The 21,026-nt window shown below is 46.3% G+C and overlaps 1 protein-coding gene across 1 annotated transcript in view; it reads left to right on the forward strand.

Annotated features, from left to right (window-relative positions):
* Positions 1-21,026, forward strand: part of GRHL3 (grainyhead like transcription factor 3) — an 88,949-nt gene that overhangs the window by 18,412 nt on the left and 49,511 nt on the right. Inside the window, exons 2-5 of the mRNA XM_033953596.1 lie at positions 4,510-4,696; positions 5,319-5,380; positions 12,135-12,468; positions 15,910-15,989. Of these exons, the coding sequence (XP_033809487.1) occupies positions 4,510-4,696; positions 5,319-5,380; positions 12,135-12,468; positions 15,910-15,989 (663 nt within the window). The remainder of the gene's footprint in view (positions 1-4,509; positions 4,697-5,318; positions 5,381-12,134; positions 12,469-15,909; positions 15,990-21,026) is intronic.

Raw genomic sequence — 21,026 nt, forward strand, 5'->3', positions numbered from 1 at the left:
GTAAATTGTACTCTGTCTTGATCTACTACCATAGTTAAAGGTAGTATAGTAAGTTCGACATAAATAAACAATAGTCCATAAGCCATTATTAAGATGAACTTGGGAAAATCCATTGCTTTATTTCTAAGATAAGAAGCATAAAATCTATTTTACTCTTTTGGGATCTTGTCACTGTTGTCAGGTACTTGTGAACCAGGTTGACCACTGGAAGCAGGATACTGGGCTAGATGGACCATTGTTCTGACCCTGTATGGCTAGTCTTTTGTTCTTATGTGAGCCAAGTCTAGGACAATCAAGCCATTGTGACATCACCGATGAGTTTGGCTGTTAGGCATTGGTGGAATGAGGCATTATGACATCACAATCTCAACTCTGGAATGTTGCTACTCTTCGGGTCTCTGCCAGGTACTTGGGACCTGGGTTGGCCACTGTTGGAAATAAGATACTGGGCTTGATGGACCTTCGGTCTGTCCCAATATGACAATGCTTAAGTTCTTATGCTTTTTTTCTTGCCTCCCCATCTATGAGGCTATTCCAAGTTCCCATAACCAGTTCTTGTTACTCCTAATTCTTCCCAGTAGAACTCCCCCCCCCCCCACACACATATGAACCTTGCCTAATGTGAGGAATTTATTTCTGTGAAGTGTCATATCTCCCCTCCATCTGACAAAGGACATCTCACAGGGCTTTTGGTGCAGACCCCATTCAGGGAGTCCTTTTCTGGATCCCCCACCATTATCTTTCCAGAAGTACAACCTCATCCAGTTCAGATTTGTGTGGCTTATGGGTTGTCTTGGCTCCATCACACCTCTATATTCAAAAGTATTCTGTAATTTTCCTTATCTTGTCCTTCACATCGGTGAATATGCAAATAAATCTGAACAACTCTGAGTTTGTCCCAAGTTCCTGGAGTTAAATAACTGCGTGAGAATCCATTCCTATCCGCTCCATTATATACTTTATGCTGCCTCATTCGGAGGCTTTGTTCAGACATTGGACTTTAGCGATGGTCTTTGCTTGGTGGGGAGTGCTGAGTTCTGCTGTGGTTTAGTTTTGGGGGGGGGGGGGGGTTTGTAACAGGAAGCGGCCTTCACTGGAAAATGAAAAGATGGGGCAATTGCCAGCTTATCTTGGACAGATGCAGAAATGGCACTAGTATGTAAAAGTCAGCTGGGGAAATTCTTTCTCACTACTTCCTTGTTGTAGTTACTTCGCTCGTAAGCAACTAGAGTGTGTGCCCTGAGAACTGTAATTAGCATGCACGCCTTTCATTCCATTTAAATGAGTTACCAGTTAAATGTAGGAAGACACCACAGTCTTCTGTCATGTTGAATGAGGATGATTCTGGAGTCTCTGCATCTGCTGAATATGTTTGAAGTACTGGAGGATGGGCCTGTCTGTCCAGAAATGCAAAGTGCAGTGGTCTCCAACGCAAACCCTTTGCAGGGCCACATTTTGGATTTCTCGGTACTTGGAGGGCCTCAGAAAAAATAGTTAATGTCTTATTCAAGAAATGACAATTTTGCATGAGGTAAAACTCTTTATAGCTTATAAATCTTTCCTTTTGGCTAAGTCTTAATAATAATATTGTCATTTATAGCTAAAGACACACATGATCGAGAAACTGTTTTATTTTACTTTTGTGATTACGATAAACATACCGAGGGCCTCAAAATAGTACCTGGCAGGCTGTGAGTTTGAGACCCCTGGCCTAGAGGGTGTACTCTTCCTACTAAAAGTTGTATGGGCCGGATTTTCAAAACTTACCGTGCCTTTAACTATGCACTAAGCAGGCTAAACCAGCTGGAGCTGGTTATCGTTTTGCCACCCGATTTATCAGGACAGCTCACATTGGTCTTTTCCGAGCTTCCTAGCAGCCTCCGACTCTGCCATGCAAGTGTCGTACAACGAGGTCACCACTATTAAAATGGTAGTAATGGACTCATTTAATATTTAAACAAGCACTCCGGACGATTCTCTATCGTCGCCGGGTGATTCTCCAAATGAAGCGCTGGCTTTTAATGACCATAATTACCAGTTGGTCCAGGGGTACCAGAACTGTGAAAAGCGCATCTCAGGCGTGTTTCTGGCTTTGGCTCATGATAAACATTTTAAACACGCTATTCATATAAAGTATAGTAATATAGTGATAGGGGAAAAATCTCAAAAGCACACGTCTCGACTTCGTATATTAAAGGCATGTCTTATACGCACTTGTTGAAAGCTGATGGTTGCGCCTCCCCTCCCTTCATCCAATAGCACTGATACGCCTATGATTGACACAATGGCATAGCGTTTGCTGGTAGTTCTCTACCCCTCCTATCCACCATGCCTCTCTCCGTGGACTATTCTGCGCATATGCCGATCGCTATCACAAGCGACTGATCTCATGTAAATTTGGCGACCCTCCGCAAACCTCATTTGCATGCATGGTTCTTTGAGAATGGCTCATCCTTTTTTTTTTTTTTTAAATGTTGGATTTACGGCCGCTACAGCGACTCCTCGGATTTTACCGGCGATATTAGAGAACCCGGCCCTCTATGTTCCGGGTCTAGGGGTTCTTCCAGCAGCAGAGTTGCAGCGGAAACTCTACCAGGCAGGGCTGGCGCAACTGTTAAGCAAAATGGCAATTGTCTAGGACAGCAAAGAGCAGCTGAAGCCAAAGCAAATCAAAGGTCCTGAGAGCCCCTTCCCAAACTCAAAGAGCAATTGGCAGCTGCTTTAAGCTGTATTTATGTAGGATGTCTGTGTGATGATTACAATTGTTGAGTTTAATGATCAAAGACTTGGAGGGGAGAGTTAATTGAGGGGGGGGATAAGGCTGAAGTGTCACCAAGGGCACCCAGTACCCTTGCAACAGCTTTGCTGCCAGGAAGCAGAAGTGCCTCGGGAGTCCAGCTGGGCTCATCAACTTTTCTAATGACCAGCTAGGTCATACCAAACGGGGATGAGAGGGGGGGAGTGGATCTGCTAGACTACTAGACCTTAACTAAGGAAAATGGACAAAGAGATGAGAGAGTGGTGGAGGCAAAAAAATATCTGAATTCAAGAAAGCTTGGGATAAATACATCAGAGGAGGATAGCGCAGGGGTGTACAACTTCGGCCCTTGCCAGGCCTGGTTTTCAGGATTTCCCCAATGAATATGCATGAGATCAATATGCATGCAATGGAAGCAGTGCTGGCAAATAGATCGCATGCAAATTCACTGGGGAAATCCTGAAACCCGACTGGATTCGGCCCTCGAGGACCGGAGTTGTGCACCCCTGGAATAGCGGATGGCATGGATAGGCAGACTAGATTAGGCCACATGGTCTTTATCTGCCTTCATTTTTCTCAGTGTATGTTAGGATAGAGGATCCCGTGGTGGATTTTGGATAGACAGCAAAGGGATAGGTGGGTAGGAGCTCAGTCCAGATGCCAGATGAGTCTTGTGATTCCCTCGGGAGGTAAGTGGAGCCTCCTAGGTACCACTGGGAAGTCCAGTTCTGTTGTGAAAAATGAGTCTCCCCCAATGCATTCCAAGCATTTGGACATGAAGCATTCTCTGAAGTTTTTGGTTTTTTTTTGGGGGGGGGGAGATCTATCTTCCTATAGGAGAGAGATTTTTCCCTATTTTAATCTTTACCCATAAGAAATATCAGTCGGGAAGTACTTTTGGGTGTCTTGGTGAAGAACTCAAAGGATGAGGTGAGAACAAGAGAGAGAGAACCAGAGGGAGGGTTTTACCAGGGCCCCAAAAGAGATATAAAGAGGACATTTTTCTCGCAATGATCATTTGGCCTCTTTTACGTTTAATTCATTTCTATTTGTAGATACTTTAACTTGGTGGTGATTTGTGTCTTTCGTGTCTTTTCATTCTTGAGTGTCACCTCAATGAAGGTCTTGAGCCCTTCACCTCCTCTGTCTACCCACTATTCTTGCTTTCTCCTTGTTCAAATTCTTCTTTGTAGTCCTCTAGGCTCCCTCACCCCTTTAGGAGAGGTAGGATACACAAGGATGGCCCCCGTCTTTACAGAGAAAACAGAAATAAAGCCTGGGAGGGACACTGGAGACCATTATCGGGAGTTGACCTCATGAGTATTTTTAACAATTCCTTGTACATTTAGACAAACTTTGGACATATAGATTTTTGTCCAAAGGACGGCAGCATTTGGGGTGGTTCAGAAAATACATTTCTTCCAATAGCAGTTTATTATTAGCAAAGGATCTTTCCTTTCTGATTCCAAAAGATAAAATGAAACTTTTTCTAAAAAGTAGAATGTTTACAGTTGGTGATAGCTCTCTAATAATTAATGGGTTAAAGATAATCTGAAATTCATGGGCAGGTGGGTTGCTTGGGACTTCATACTTGAACACCGTGGTTCCATTGTTAAATAAGGCCACAGAAAGTAATGCATGAATGTTTTCCCAAGATGGACATCAACTTGTTGGATGTAGCTCACCTTGACCCTGAACCACCATCTCAAGACCTCGCTTTTTCTTTTCCCTTCATTCTTCCCCATTCCCAGCTTCCGGCCTGTCATGCTGCTACAGAGTGAGAATGTCGGCTTTCAGAAGTTCTCTTACGCAAATGAGGATGAAGCCTGGAAAACGTACCTGGAAAACCCTTTGACAGCAGCCACCAAAGCCATGATGAGGATCAACGGTGATGACGATAGTGTGGCTGCCTTGAGTCTCCTCTACGATTACTACAGGGTACTGTAACGCTGTTCTGCCTCCCTGCCCGTGCCTTTCCCATCCATTAGACTTAGCTTATCTGGGAAAAATACAATTGTTGTCTTAATTTATAAAACATTTCTTGCTGGCCCATTTCAGCTAGGTTCAGATGAGCCCTGCTGTCATGACGGTCTTGAGAGGGAAATCTGATCTAGCAAGAGAGAGTAGGGGATGGCTTAATCTCCCAGTCAAATACAGTGGAAAAAAAGAAAATGTTTAGGAGAAAGACAGTGTCTATAAAAAGTTGTAACTGCAAATGGTGTTTGTGTGAAAGGAAGTACCTTTCATTAGTTTAATATCTCACTGTTGGTACAGAAGAGAACTCAGTTGGGAGCCAGATTATGCTCTTAAGAGAATTTAATTTACCAGTAATTTAAATCACTTTGCTATACTGCACCATATCCGTCCATAGGCAGTAATCATTTCAACTCTATCTCCCTAGGCAGCCACTGGGTGAAACACCCATTGGAAATGTCTAGAAGTTTCATTGTGGTTTATTTTCCCTACCTTTCTTTAAAATTCCTGGAGAAGCAGATTATAGAAAACAAACCATAAAGGTATTCATGCATTTAGAAAACACAACTCCACTTTCTTTTTGAAGGTCCCGAAGGATAAGAGATTTCTTCCATCTGGTACGACTGGCCGTAATGAACCTGCAAAAAGGTTAGACTTCCCTTTCTGGATTTGAGAGTTTGTCTTTGGAAACTATATGTAACATGTAGCCTTTAAATAAATAATAAAAAAAAAAAACCAGCCAAAACACAGAGCTTGTCACTTTTAAGATAGCAAAAATTACTGGAAGCCCTCGATCTGTTTCTATGAGACTGTAAGATTAATATGAAGGAGAACCATATAAATTGCACTCTGGCTATCCACATTATCAGCCATTATGATATTTTTTTTGTTATTGTCTCATTGAATTTAGCTGATTTTTTCTTCTAGTTCTTGATGCCTCTTAGGTCTGACTCCTTAAGACAGACTTTTCTTGCATTCTGACAAAAAAGCTCAGTGAACCAGACCCTTAAACTGTTGTTTGAAAGCAAAGAGTGCCGATGCTGGTCATACAGTACATCAAGGTCACTCGTCCCATAAATCTTCATCATCACGTTGAAAATCTAGCCGAGGCCTTGGAAAGTGTACGCCAGGGGTGTCACACGTCAGTCCTCGAGGGCCGCAATCCAGTTGGGTTTTCAGGGTTTCCCCCATGAACATGCATGAGATCTATCTGCATGCACTGCTTTCATTGCAGGCTAATAGATCTCATGCATATTCATTGGGGAAACCCTGAAAACCCGACTGGATTTCGGCCCTCGAGGACCTACATTTGACACCCCTGGCGCACACCTTCATGAGAAGGTGTGGCTTACTGGTACAGCTGCTGCCTCTACACCCAAGGGTTGCAAGATCAAATCCCAGTAAGGGGAGGCGGGGGGGGGGGGAAATCTGCCCTGGGCGCGATGTTGGTGGGAGCGCCGGCACCCCTCCTGCTCTCCGCCCCGCCTCTTCTCACTCCTCCCCTCACGTTAACATGCTCCTCGCCACCTCGTTATCTCTCCCGCTGATGTCACTTTCGGGTGCCGCACAGAGGAAGTGACATCACCAGGAGAGACGACGGAGTCGCGAGGAGCACCTTGAAGTTCTTGTTGCTCGTGGCAGCGAACTAGAGGTACAGGGGAAGGGAAGGGGCGCATGTGCGGCAGGGGAGGATTGGAGATGGAGATGAGGGTCGGGAAGGGTGCCTCTCATCCTTGATACACCACTGGCTCCTTGTGACCCTGGGCAAAGCCATAAAAATGCATACACTTTGCCCTCTGTATTCACGGTGATGGGGGTTAACAGATCTGCGAATACAGAAAAAAAGCGAATAACTTTTTCATATGTTATTCGCGGTTTTCTATTAACCACCGTGAATATGAAACCGAGTGACTATGAAACCGTGCACAACATGGCAAGAGACCTGGCCTGTTCCTGAAGGAGAGGCAGAACACAGCGAAGAAAGTGCTGGTAATCGGCAATTTTCTCTGTAAACGCTTGGAATCGGCGATTTCTCTATGCATGCTTACGTCATTTGGGGGGGAGGAGTTAGCAAGCTAAAAAACACGAATAATCGAAACCGCGATTGCTGAAACCGCTAATACAGAGGGAGAAGTGTCTACAAGTCCCCGTTCTCTTTCCCAGAGCCAAGAAATATCCTTCTACCCTTCCATCACATAGTTTGGAAGCAGGGTCAGAACAGATCCTGGGATGACTTTCTTTCCCTGAAGGCCTTGTTCTTCAAGTTCTGACACAACCTTCTCCTACTTCTTTATCTGAACAAAGGCCCCCTGAACAGGTCACTTAGGGCAGCCAATAGCACAAAGATCCTCCAGCGATTTATAATCGAGAGCTGAGCATGTTGGTGAATAATGTTGCAGCAGATGCATGAATCCGGTTCCATAAAGCAAGATTAAGCTAAAGAGAGAGGTTTTATATTTAGACTGGAAGGTGGAGGAAGAGTGGGCACTTTGGGTGTCTTTGGTAGAGAGGAAAGGCCTAAAATGGAAAGTAGCCCGTTTGGTTTATGAGATGCAACCGAAGAAAGGTCATTGGGAGGGAAGTCCTCAAGCAGAGCGATTTTAAAGGATATGGGAGGGTTTACTTGTAGGGGAACATTGAAGGGGGGGGGGTCATCTTAATAACAAGGTTCCAGAGACAAGAGTAAGAAGGTGATATTTCATAAAGAAAAGTAGGCGCCTACTTTTCCCTATCAAATATTTGTTTAGGAGGCAGAAATCATGCTTACCCGGCACCTGGTTTCGAGCAGATGTAAACGATCACGTGTGCTTTATGCACTTATATGTGTAGATTAGCAGATTCCATGATCTCCACACATAGCACAGAATTCTACAAATGGTGCCTAATTAAATCAGTGCTGTTTTATAAATGGCCCTTAATATTAGGCATCATTTATAGACTAGAGCTTAGGGCAGGGGTCTCAAAGTCCCTCCTTGAGGGCCGCAATCCAGTTGGGTTTTCAGGATTTCCCCAATGAATATGCATGAGATCTATGTGCATGCACTGCTTTCAATGCATATTCAATGGGGAAATCCTGGAAACCCGACTGGATTGCGGACCTCATGGAGGGACTATGAGATCCCTGGCTTAGCGTCAGGAACTAAGCCTAACTTTAGGAATGACCATTTTACACCAACTGAAACGTGGTATAATTAGGCACCGATCCCACTTATTTAGGGTTACTAGATTTTATGGTAGTAAAATCGGGCCTACTCGGTTCCACCCATCTCCGCCCCAGTCCCATCCCCAAACCCGCCCTAGCCCCGCTCCCCGCAGCCTGCATGCGCAGATGCCCTCCTGCCTGATACGATTTCGAGGAAGCTTTTCAAAACCCGGACATCTGATAACCCTACCCTTATCCTATAGCTACACATGTAAATTCAAGGAACACCCAAACCCGCCCCGTCCATCCCATTTCTGTGCCATCTTTTTGGACCCACAAGTAAAATTTGGGGTTGCATACAAGAGGATTATAGTGCAAATCTTTATAGAATCGAGCCCAGCCAGATCCGTATACAAACCCAAATTAGAGCCAAATAAAATCAATAATGGTTAGCAGACAGTTATTTAATGCTAATGGCTCGTTAACTAATTTATTTGCATACGGGTCTCGGGATCATTCACAATTCTGGGCACCATAAGAGTCCAAGATTAGTGACATCTAAGTGACACTTTTTGCTGCAGTTTTGTGTGCAAGGTGCATGTAACTGCAGATACACAGTCACAGAATTGATGTGTGTGTGTGTGTATGTATTTGGTGAGATGGAGGGTGGGAGGAAGTGGATGATAGCGTAACCTGGAAGCAAAGTTTTGTAATAGCAACACAGGAGATCCTAGTATGATCCAAGAGCACAGATGATGAAAAAAAAAACCTACAGATCACATAAGGATAAACTTTACAGATTCTTTTTATTACCAAATGCCCTTCAAAGGCCACGTTTTGCCCTCTTCTGAGCTGCATCAGGGGTCATCTGCAGTATAGTATATTAATATTAATAAGTATAATAAACCAAATAATATGAATACCAAAATGTAACATATACATAAACAGGCCCAGATTCTCGAAACCAGGGGTGCCAAATGTGGGTCCGTGAGGGCCGCAATCCAGTCAGGTTTTCAGGATTCCCCCAATGAATATGCATGAGATCTATTTGCATGCACTGCTTTCATTGTATGCCAATAGATCTCATGCATATTCATTGGGGAAATCCTGAAAACCCGACTGGATTACGGCCCTCACGGACCCACATTTGACACCCCTGCTCTAAAACGGTGCCAAGGTCGGCAGCCGCCAATCACATGTCAGTCATGTGATGGCGCCATTTAGAGAATCATGCCTGGAAATGTACACCAGGGTTTTCAAGGCTTACATTTCCGGTGCCTATCTTTCATGTGAGTTGCGCCTCCAGAGGTGCCATCTGGCGCCTAAAGCCACTTCCAGCCCACTGGTGGGCGCCTCTGAAGGCATGATTATGGCGCAGGTTTTTTTTAGGTGCTGATAGGCGCCCTGAAATTCCTTTCAAGCATCGTTTTAAACGGCGTTTTGGACTTAGGCACTGGTAGGGCACCTAAGTGAAGGCGCTGTTTAGAGAATATGGGCCTTATTAAAAATCAGATGACAAAAACCGAAACAGATGGTGCCAAAAAATCGGCACAAACAAAAATGAACACTAAGGCCCTGTTTTACTAAGGTGCGCTAACCGATTTAGCGCGCGCTAAACGTTAACATGTGCATGTTAGTCCATGGACGTGTTAGCGTTTAGCGCGCGCTAATCGGTTAGCACACCTAAGTAAAACGGGGGGTAAGGCCCGGATTATGTAAGCAGTACCAGTGTCGGTGACACAGAACCGCGCCTCTGGTATAGGTAGGCACTGGAAACATACGCCAGGGTTTTCCAGGCCTACATTTCCGGTACCTACCTTCCACGTGACTTGCACCTCCGTAGGCACATTAGGCCGTCTAACGCCACTTCTGGCGTTAGCAATGCCCACAGTGGTGTTATGAGACCTAAATCGCACCAAGAGGCACTTTCAAACTAGAGAGTTGCACGGGGACAGAAAACCCACCCAACCCCGCCCGTCCTCGCCAGGATCCTCTCCGTCCCTGCTCATCCCCACCAGGATCCTCTCTGTCCCCACCCGTCCCTACCAGGATCCTCTCCGTCCCCACCAGGATCCTCTCCGCCCCACCCGTCCCCGCCAGGATCCTCTCAATCCTCACCCGTCCCCATCAGGATCCTCTCCATCTCCATCCATCCCCGCCAGGATCCTCTCCGTCTCTACCCATCCCCGCCAGGATCCTCTCCGTCCCCACCCGTCCCCATCAGGATCCTCTCCGTCCCCACCCATCCCCGCCAGGATCCTCTCTGTCCCCACCCATCCCTGTCAGGATCCTCTCTGTCCCCACCCATCCCCATCAGGATCCTCTCCGTCCCCACCCATCCCCGCCAGGATCCTCTCCGTCCCCACCCATCCCCGCCAGGATCCTCTCCGTCCCCACCCATCCCCATCAGGATTCTCTCTGTCCCCACCCATCCCCATCAGGATCCTTTCCGTCCCCACACGTCCCCATCAGGATCCTTTCCGTCCCCACACGTCCCCGTCAAGATCCTCTCCGTCCTCGCCAGGATCCTCTCCGTCCCCACCCATCCCCGCAAGAAATTACCTCCATTCCCGCCCATCCCCATAAAAAGCAGCAATTACTTCTGACAGGATCATCAATTCTACAGTTTCTTTTGTGTTTACGCTGCTGTTTTCCTTATGGAATCTCTTTGGTGGAACCCTTTTTTTGTTTTCTGTTCAGGTAATTAACTTATAAACCCCCTCTTTTACTAAGGCTGACGTGTCCATTATATTATATGGACGAATCCTGCTTCCAAAGCCTTCCATCCCCATGGGAGTCCTGTGGGCCAGAGGGGGTTCCCCGTGGGAGTCCCGTGGGTTAGGGGAGGATTCCCGCAGGACCCCCGCGCGACCAGCCGGATTCCCGCGATCCCCGTTCCCGTGTAGACCTCTATTTCAAACTCAGTTAAAAACGCTGTTTCAACGGCATTTTAAAAAAATGCCTACCGATGCCTAAAATATCGGCAACAGAGAATCCGCGCCTAAGTGGCATTCTGTAAAAGCTGCTCCTGAGTCGAGTGCCATTTATAGAACACTATTTGGCACTGAGATCCATGCCAAATTTTAGGTGCAAGCGAAACTTGGCGTAAATCCTCGCGTCTAAATTAGGTTGGATCAGGCTTAATCTGTAACACTGTGTGCAAATTCCAGGAAGATCCTGACCTGCCAGAGCCCTTGCCAAAGCCACGCCCAGTGGCGAAGTGAGAGTAGGCGACGCCCATGCTGATGGCGCCCCTCCCTGCCACGCATGCGCCCCCCTTCCCGTCCCCCCCGGTACCTTTTTAATTTTCCAGGCCAGAACAACATCACGAACTCACTGCACGCGTCGTGTCGGCTATCCCTGTGACATCACTTCCTGACCTGGGCAGTGAGTTCGTAACGCCGCTCATGCAGGAAAAAATTAAAGAGGTACGAGGGAAGTGAAGGGGCACACGCGTGCGGCAGGATGGGGTGGAGAGGAGGACGGCTGCCTGCGCCCTCTGAAAAGACCGCGCCTGGGGCGGACCGCACCACCCTGACTACGCCAACGGCCACGCCCCCTTTCCAGATCCACGTAGAAAAATCTTACGCATGCATCTGTACAGAAAAGCGGCTATAAAGATGCACGCATGCATTTTAATTATTGTCAATTAGCACCCAATTATTGGTAAGCAATTAAATGCACATGCAAATTGGGCATATGCCCAAATTTGCATGTGCAGTTATGAACACCAAACATAGCATTTGAGGGATAATGTGTGGGAGTTAGCCAGTGAAACGTGCACTAACGTGTCTTTTTTTAAAAAAGAAGTGTCAAAAAGTACAAAAGTTCACAGGTTTTTTTTTTTTTTTAAACCCAAACCTTCTTTGACAAAACTTTATCAGAGTGTGTAAGAGCCAGCAGTGAACAACTAAGAGAGGAAGGTGACGCAAAGAAAGGGCGATTTAAGAGCGGAGGGAAAGGGGCGATTCAGTAGTGACCCAACGCTTTTTGCAGAGCTGCAGGTGGATGAGTAAGACTGAGTTGACGGTAAGGGGAGCGAAGTAGGACAGGACCTGCCAAAATTTCTAGGCTCTTGAGAGGGAGATGTGCTCTGGAAAGCTCAGTGGCAAACAGAGAGCTTTTGTTTCCCAGCCAATATAGCATTCAGGACAATTGTTGGACCGATTCCCACGTTTCCCTGGATTATCGGTGAAGTACTTTAAGAGCTGCTACTTACCATTTCTAAGGCAATAAATATGTCTTCTCCCTCCTCAATAGGCACTGCAGTGGAATGGACTTTGATCCTGAGTTTGCCCCTTTCGATGGTTCGGCTCATCTCATGAAGCAGATAGTGGACCACGCGTCCATCATGACACAGGAGTACCCAGACACCCAGAAGAAGAGCAGCTTCATGTCTCTAGATTGCCTCGTTAACTCGAGCAAGACCTCGCTTCCGCCCAACCCCAGCAAATTGGACACAAGCCACAGTGAGGATTTCCTGATTTCCTCATGTGACGTTTTCGAGAAACCATCTCTCTTTGATACCATCCACGTGGCTTCGTCCCAACAAAGATGGCAACCAGACAGCACATTTAAAGAGGACCCGCCGGAGGTAAGGATTCTTCTAGAAATAGTGTAACGTAGACAATTTGATGTCACACGTCATAGTCTTCATGGTCTTGCTAATAAGGGCTCAGTCAATTCCCCCCCTCCCTTTGTTCCATATATCCCCCCACCCTTTCCGAGATGGCTTGAGGACCCGAAGAAAACATGTTCTACAGAGCCAGCGTGAAGGTATCAGGTGTCCTTGGTAAGCTTTCATTTCTGACTCCCCACCATGATCACCCTACTTCCCCAAGACTGAACCTGTAAAATGTCATAACTGAACATCGTTTTGCACGTTAAACTAGGTGACCCGTCAAGTGAGCGCAGAACAAAAGCACTCCGAAAAAGACACGCCGACAGTCGTGCGCAGGATGTATGCACGCCACCGGTCCCACTGCTTTAAACTCATTACGTTAGCACTGTGAGGGGGGGTGGAAGGAAACCCCCCCCACACTACATGTACGAGTCCTCGCGCTCCGGTTGGGGGGGGACCCCCCACTACACTGAAAAACTCCAAACTCCAAAAACTTAACAGAAAACGGAAGTTTTACGTGTACTTAGGGGGGGTTCACCCCTCTAAAACCACCCCCCAACAGGAGCACGAGGACTTCTACATGTACGGGGGGGGGGCTTATCCCCCATATCCCCCCTCACAGCGGTAATATTACCAGATTAAAGTGGTGGGACCGGCAGCACGCATATACCCTGCGCTCAATTGTCGGCGCATCTTTGTCAGCGCGCCAGTGTTCAGCGCGCTTTAGTTACGGAATCGTTACACTATGTTTAGTATGCACAATGCATACATAAGAAGGGCCATTTGAATATTAACCACCCTCCCTGCAAGTAAAAGTGCACTCTGCTGGTTGATTGTAATTGTCAGGACCAATTGCATTGCTTTGACTGCACTTGCTGTTTACTACTACCTCTAAGCTGCTACCCTAGGCAATCTCCTAGTCTTGCCTAATGGTTGCTGCAGCCCTGATCCTCCGAGATATCTATATAGGGGACGATACTGAAAGAGAGAAAACCAAGTAGGAGAGGCTTCTACTCAGTTATTGTCTGCTTAGTGTCGAGGAAGTCTGGGGGTAGAATTAGGTCGGAGCCAGGACTAAACCGAGTCGAGCCTTCTTAGAATGATGACTCGGTATATAAAGTTAAGCTTTAGATTTGATTAATGGTAATCTTCAGCCTGCAAATCGGGTGAGTCCTTGGACAAAGGGTCGCAAAAAGGCGATCCTACCTTTATCCAAACAATTATCCGGGCACTTGTTTGAATATTGGGCCAGAATCTGGACAACTTCCGGCAGGCGGCCCAGATCCAGATTTAGTGCTGACACCTGGATTTGGCCCGGCATTGAATATCCCCATCAAATCCTGCCCACGGTGGGCGAAGGCATTAAGATTACTAGCTGTTATGAAATAGCCTGTAAGTTCGCTACAGGGGTGAAACAGTAACACTTAGTATGAAAGGAATCGGTTCTGTGAGTGCCGGTGGGGGTTGAGACCCCCAATAGTGAGCAAGTTCTTTCAGTGTGCCCAGGGAGGGTAATCTGAGTTGTACACTTCTCCCTCCGGATTCGCGGGGGATAGGGGCAGAGCCAGACCACGAATGGTGAAATACCACGAATATCTTCTGGTCCAGCTCTGACCCACCCCCGCCTCCCTCCTGCCTTCCCCCCCGGCATCCCGGCCTTACCTGGTGGTCTAGCGGGTTTTCGGGGCAGGAGCGATCTTCCCACGCTCCTGCCCCATGCAGATCGCCAATAGGAAATAGTTGCCATGAGTTCCCGTAGTCTCTCGAGACTAGGGCGGGAACTCCCCACAGTCATTTCGTATTGGCGATCTACACGGGGCAGGAGCGTAGGAAGATCGCTCCTGCCCCTTTAGCCCGCTAGACCACCAGGTAAGGCCGGGACGCCAGGGGGAAGGCTAAACTGTGTTTTTTTTTTCTTTTTTTCCCCCCTAAAAATCGCGAATATGTGAAATCGCGATTGCCAAAACCGCGAATGGCATCTCTGATCAGTTTGAAATGTTGGCACCTATTGCTGGCTCATGCTATCTGCCCCATGGCATAGAGTGGCAGTTGTCCAATGTTCTTCCAAAATGTAGGTGCCATAAAGGAAGGTATAGCACCAATTCTATAACTGCATTAGGACACGCCTAACACGTTAGAATTCTAATGCAAAGTAGCCTTGATGCGCTAATATCTAGGCACAACGGTCCATGGAGATCAGTAGCATGGAATCTTGCTACTACAGTAATTGGGTTCTGCCAGGTACTTATGACCAGGATTGGCCACTGTGGAAAGAGGATACTGGGCTAGGGTTACCATATTTCACTCCGCAAAACCCCAGATACATGGCCCCGCCCTGCTCTGCCTCCAACCTCGCTCTGTTCCTCCCCGCCTCCGCCCCTACAAAGCCTCGTCGCTTCTTCCCTGACAAGCTCCGGCCATGTCTGGAGGTCCTGCAGATGCGGCTGGAGCTCGTCGTGGCTTTCCAAAACCTGGACAAACTGCAGGGGTTTGGAAAGTCTGTCCGGGCACCTGGACAGTCCTCTAAAAAGAGGACATGTCCGGGTTTTCACGGATGTCTGGTAATCCTATACTGGGCTAGATGGACCATTGGTCTGACCCAGTATGGCTATTCTTATGTTCTTATGTGAGCCCAAGTATAGGACAATTGAGCCATTGTGACATCACTGACGAGGCTGGCTCTAAGACAGGGGTCTCAAAGTCCCTCCTTGAGGGCCGCAATCCAGTTGGGTTTTCAGGATTTCCCCAATGAATATGCATGAGATCTATGTGTAGTGTGACCATATGGCTCCAGAAAAAAGGGGACGGACTGAGACATCCGGGTTTTACTTCCATTGGAAGTAAGGAGAACAGATTGAGACATCTTGGTTGCTTTCAATGGAAGTAAAACCCGGATGTCTCAATCCGTCCCCTTTTTTCTGGAGCCATATGGTCACACTATGTGCATGCACTGCTTTCAATGCATATTCATTGGGGAAATCCTGAAAACCTGACTGGATTGCGGCCCTCAAGGAGGGACTTTGAGATCTCTGCTCTAAGACATTGGTGGAATGAAGCATTATGACATCACAATCTCAGTTCTGGAATCTTGCTACTATTGGGATTCTGCCAGGTACTTGAGACCTAGTTTGGCCATTGTTGGAAGCAGGATACAGGATAGATGAAAATTCAGGCCCCAGTATGGCCATTCTTATGTTTTGATATGGTATATATGTGTATCTACTCAGTAATGCCAGCATTCTATAAAGGGAGCAGGCACCTACATTCCTTTTATAGAATAGTCCTTCAATAGGGTCCTCATTTTAGATGCCCCTTTAGAATTGCCCTCACAGTGGATGGTTTGAAAATTGCCTCCAAAAGAAGTTGCTTCTGATTAGCCTAAATTCCTGTTTTTGGTTGGTTTGTTTTTTGCAGTCACTGCTGTTCAACGATATTCTGAAATCGCAGGAAGAACACACGTGCTTAGAGGACTATGACACTTCTGGAACAAAGCGGTAATTAAAGCACACAGATCTTCTCAAACTCAGGCTTAGCCCTAACCTGAGCTCTTCCTAATCTTCTCTACTTATGTATTATCCTGACATTTGCTCATATTATTCTAGGGATATCATTAGAAAGTTGTTTATTTACCTGCTGCACACTACCTTGAGTGAATTTCTTCACAAAAGTGGAGAATGTGGTGAAATCAGTTAGCTTAGAAGGGTTTAAAAAAAGGTTTGGATAATTTCCTAAAACAAAAGTCCATAAGCTGTTATTAAGATGGACTTGGGGAAATCCCTGCTTAAGTAGCATAAAATCTTGGAATCTTGCCAAGTACTTGTGACCTTGGTTGGCCGCAGTTGGAAACAGGATACTGGGCTTGATGGACCTTCGGTCTGTCCCAGTATGGCAATTCTTGTTTTTTTATGTGAGCCAAGTCTAGGACAATCAAGCCATTGTGACATCACTGATGAGGTTGGCTCTCAGGCATTGGTGGAATGAGGCATTAAGACATCACAATATGAGCTCTAGAATGTTGCTACTCTTTGAGTCTCTGCCAGGTACTTGTGACCTGAGTTGGCCACCGTTGGAAACAGGATGCTAGGCTTGATGGACCTTCGGAGAATGACACGGGGACAAAATTTGTCCCCGTCCCCACGGATAACTGTGGGAAACCATCCTGTGTCATTCATTAGTGTCTATCTCAGCCTCAGTCCTTCTACCCCAGCATTCTTCAATGCAAGGCTTGAGGGTCAGTGGCTGGGTCCATTCAGACTCTGGTTCTTCCCTCTCTCCTTAAAGAATGACAAGGATGCTTTCCCCATGTCATTCTCTATGGCAATTCTTATGTGAGCCAAGATTAGGACAATCAAGCCATTGTGACATCACTGATGAGTTTGGCTCTTAGGCATTATGACATCACAATATGAGCTCTAGAATGTTGCTACTCTTTGGGTTTTGCCAGGTATTTGTGACCTGGGTTGGCCATTCCTGGAAACAGGATGCTGGGCTTGCTGGACCTTCGGTCTGTCCCAGTAATGGCAACTCTTATGCTCTTATGACCTGAACCTTAGCTCTATGCGCACAAATTTAAAGGCTGGAGATATACACTTATTTTTTTTTTTTAAATGATATACCATTGCTTCTGGAGCTGTGTAAGCAAAGAGTTGGTTGGAATGTCCTGGACAATATACAGAGGGACAGTCTCCTGATCAGCAGACACATTCATCTTAGGAGACAGCTACTGTCTTTCAAGAGTGATCAGTGGATGGTCTTTGGTCTAATGGAGAATTCCACCCAGCCTGGCCCCTTCCTTCCCCATTGGCTGAAATGGCTCTTAATTACTAGTTGAGTCTGAAAAGCACCTGTGAGGGAGACATTGAGAACATATTTTCACTAGTGTGGGCGATGTAGTGTGTAGATACAGGAAAAGAGCTTATGCGGGTTCATCTACTCTAACCATAACACGTGACGCAATTTCTGGGTCTTGGACTAGGGAAAGGAAAGTTCAGAAGAAGAGTCGGTGATGGAAATGGATTTAGCCCTCAATCGTAACAAGAAGCAATGGGCCGAGCAGTGTTTGTCTGGGCTGGACTGGCTGCAAAAATGTCGCTGGCTATCATTTACAATTTCTGTCAAAGAACCTCGGATCTCATGTGTACATGTTTGGGTTATTTTTTATCAGAGAGCAAAATAAAATAGCCACGCACCACAGCATCGCTCAAAATTAAACTTTTGCACAAATAATGCACTGCAATACCTTATATGATCTTAATTTTCCACATGAATTCATATTGCTGTACAACTGCAAAAGCCTGGACATTTAAATCTAATCTAATAAAAGCCTAAGCCACGCAAGCGCACTCCCATCGCGTGTTCCGTTTTCCGTGCGCTGTAGGGCACCGCAGATAGGAGTGCGCATGCGCGCGAAACACTCTCTCTCCTCCCCCAAGGCGGATGTCGGACGCGGCGGCTGTTGGCCATGCTGTTCTTCGGTCTGCCCTGCTCCTTGCCTTAGTATATTTTTAAGTTGAAAGACGAGGCAGCGGCTCCTCTCAGGATCCCCACCTGCGTCGGAAGTCCGATGCAGTCGGGGATCTTGAGAGGAGCCGCTGCTCCCGCTTCTTTCAACTTAAAAATATACTAAGGCAAGGAGCAGGGCAGACCGATCTTCAAAATGGCCGCAACTCCTGCACAGAGAAATTAAGCCCTGATAGGAGTATTTAGGAGCAGCTTTTGAATGCTATGGTTTCTCCATTGCTCTCTATGTAACTGAGCCCATGTAATGGACAGGGGGGGGGGGCAGAAAAATGAAGGGAGGCCTACTGCTGGACAGGGGGAGCAGGAAGGAGGTGATGGTGGACAGGGGGGAGGTAAAACAAAGGGAGAAGGGCTGCTGCTGTATAAGGTGAGCAGTGATGGGGTGATGGAGGACACAGGGGAGGTAAAAGGAAGGGAGAATGGACGTGGAGCAGGCAAGGGGTGGTTGTGGACAGCCAAGGAAAAAAAAAAAGAAAAGACAGAAATACAGAAAGCGACTAAGGAGAGAGAAAAAGAAATAAAGACAGACACACACACATATATTCTAGCACCCGTTAATGTAATGGGCTATAAGACTAGTTTAATATAAGAGCCATTTCCTCAGGTTGTTTTAGGGGTTTACAGTTCTAACAGGGAAATTTCAAAGCCATCCAGGAATGGTTAAAAAGTTAAAAATGATGGAATATTTTGACACCCACCAGGCAAGATTTAACAAAGATCTGAGTTTTCTATCACGTAATAAACCATAAAATTATACTGCTTTGTCTCCCTCTGATCACCCCTCCATCTCTCCCTGTTTCTCTCCCCCCCACCCCACTCTCGCCCCTACTTCTTCCCATGAGACTGTCATGATTTTTAATTCACTTACAGTCTTTTCTCGTTATTCGTGCATCCATTTCACTTATCCGTGGCTACATCAATTGCAACAAACATTCCCCATTCGCACCGGGGAGATCATGTATTTGCGGACCAGCGCTTTAAAAAAAAAAATCCAGCTATTTTGCTTTCACTTTCACCTCACGGTCAGGCTTTGCTTCCAGATATGGCCCCCAAGTATCTGGAGACTGAATTACAGATACTTCAAGTGCTGTCTCTTGCAGGAACCTCCACCTATTCTCCCAATATTTATTCAATTTTCTATACTGCTCTCCCCAGGGATCTCAGAAAGGTTTACATGAATTTATTCAGGTACTCAAGCATTTTTCGCTGTCTCTCCTGGTGGGCTCACAATCTATCTAATGTACCTTGGGCAATGGGGGAATTAAGTGACTTACCCAGGGTCACCAGGAACAGCATGGGTTTGAACCCACAACCCCAGGGTGCTGAGGCTGTAGCTTTAACCACTGCACCACTCTAAAAATCAAGATGTAGCAAAAGTGAGCCAAGTATAGGACAATCAAGCCATTGTGACATCACTGATGAGGATGGCTCTTATTGGTGGAATGAGGCATTATGATGTCACAATACCAGCTCTGGTTATCAGAGGCTGAAACTCTTCACGCCATTTATTTATTCCATTTTCTATGCTGTTGTCCCAGGGGAACTCAGGATGGTTTACATAAATTTATTCAAGTACTCTTGCATTTTTTGCTGTCTGTCCTGGTAGGCTCACAATCTATCTAATGTACCTGGGGCAATGGGGGGATTAAGTCACTTACCCGGGTTCACAAGGAGCAGCGTGAGTTTGAACCCACAACCTCAGGGTGCTGAGGCTGCAGCTTTAACCACTGCACCACACTCTCCAATAGGATCCACTTTCTATGGTTTTGAGGTGCAATGTGTACTGCTGGAATCTAACTTCTATTTTCACATAGCCTCGGCGTTTTGTTATTTGCAATTTTGCGGTTCATAAACATTTTGGGAAACTGTACTACCGCAAATAACGAGAATGGACTGTATATATGAGTGTGGTTTCATAAATTTGGTAAAAAAAAAAAAAGCAAGTTAAACAGCGTAATCTTCATCGAGGACTATACATGTGAATCCAGCAAGTTTCCAGTTTTTTCCTATTTTTTCTACGATATGAAAAAACTGGGAACTTGCTGGACTAAGGCCCCCTTTTCTTAAACTGCGCTAGCAGTTTTTAGCGTGGGGAGCCGCGCTGAATGCCTCGTGCTGCTCCTGACGCTCATAGGAACTCTATGAGCGTGGGGAGCAGCCCGGGGGCATTGAGCGTGGCTCCCCGCGCTAAAAACTGCTAGCGCAGTTTAAGAAAAGGGGGTCTAAGTGTATAGCCCTCGATGGAGATTACGTTGTTTAACTAGCTTTTTTTTTACCAAACTTTTCAAACCTCCCTCGTATTCTGATATTTGTCAACATTCGCTCATTTCTGATCTGAAGAAGGTGTTTGCTTTGTAAACGACTCAAAAGGTATCATCTTCTTTTATTTCAATTTATTACCCTAATAAAATGAAGCTACAAGAGCCAAATGCTTTGCAGTGCACTGCGAGTCAGATGTGGGATATTGCCATTATGTTGATATGGTTAGGGCTGCCAGTCGGTGGCGTGCGGTGAGGGCCTTCAGGGGATTCAGTGAATCCCCAGCTCTACAGCCCTGCTTTGTTGGTGTTTCCTTTATGTCTGAGAAAACAAAAAAAAACTCTGTGGAGTGACGATGTTCCTAAATGGACTTTATTTGAAAGTGTCAAAGTTCCAAAGGTCCACTGAAATCATCCACATAAAATAATTCCATCCACATAAAAGTAAATCATCCACATAAGAGCCTTAAAGGACCTAGTCCGCTAGGGATACAGGTCCCAACATGGTCCGCGTTTCGACAAAAAGTCTTCTTCAGGGGTCCCTGGGGGTCCTATAAACGTGAGTAGTGTCTCACTTCCGGCTCACCACACAATTGTTTCCCACGTACTCACCTTTATAGGACCCCCAGGGACCCCTGAAGAAGACTTTTTGTCAAAACGTGGACTGTGTTGAGTCCTGTATCCCTAGCAGACTAGGTCCTTTAAGGCTCTTATGTGGATGATTTACTTTTATGTGGATGGAATTATTTGATG

The sequence above is a fragment of the Geotrypetes seraphini genome, chromosome 8 (genome assembly GCF_902459505.1).
Source record: "Geotrypetes seraphini chromosome 8, aGeoSer1.1, whole genome shotgun sequence".
NCBI classification, from domain to species: Eukaryota; Metazoa; Chordata; class Amphibia; order Gymnophiona; family Dermophiidae; genus Geotrypetes; species Geotrypetes seraphini.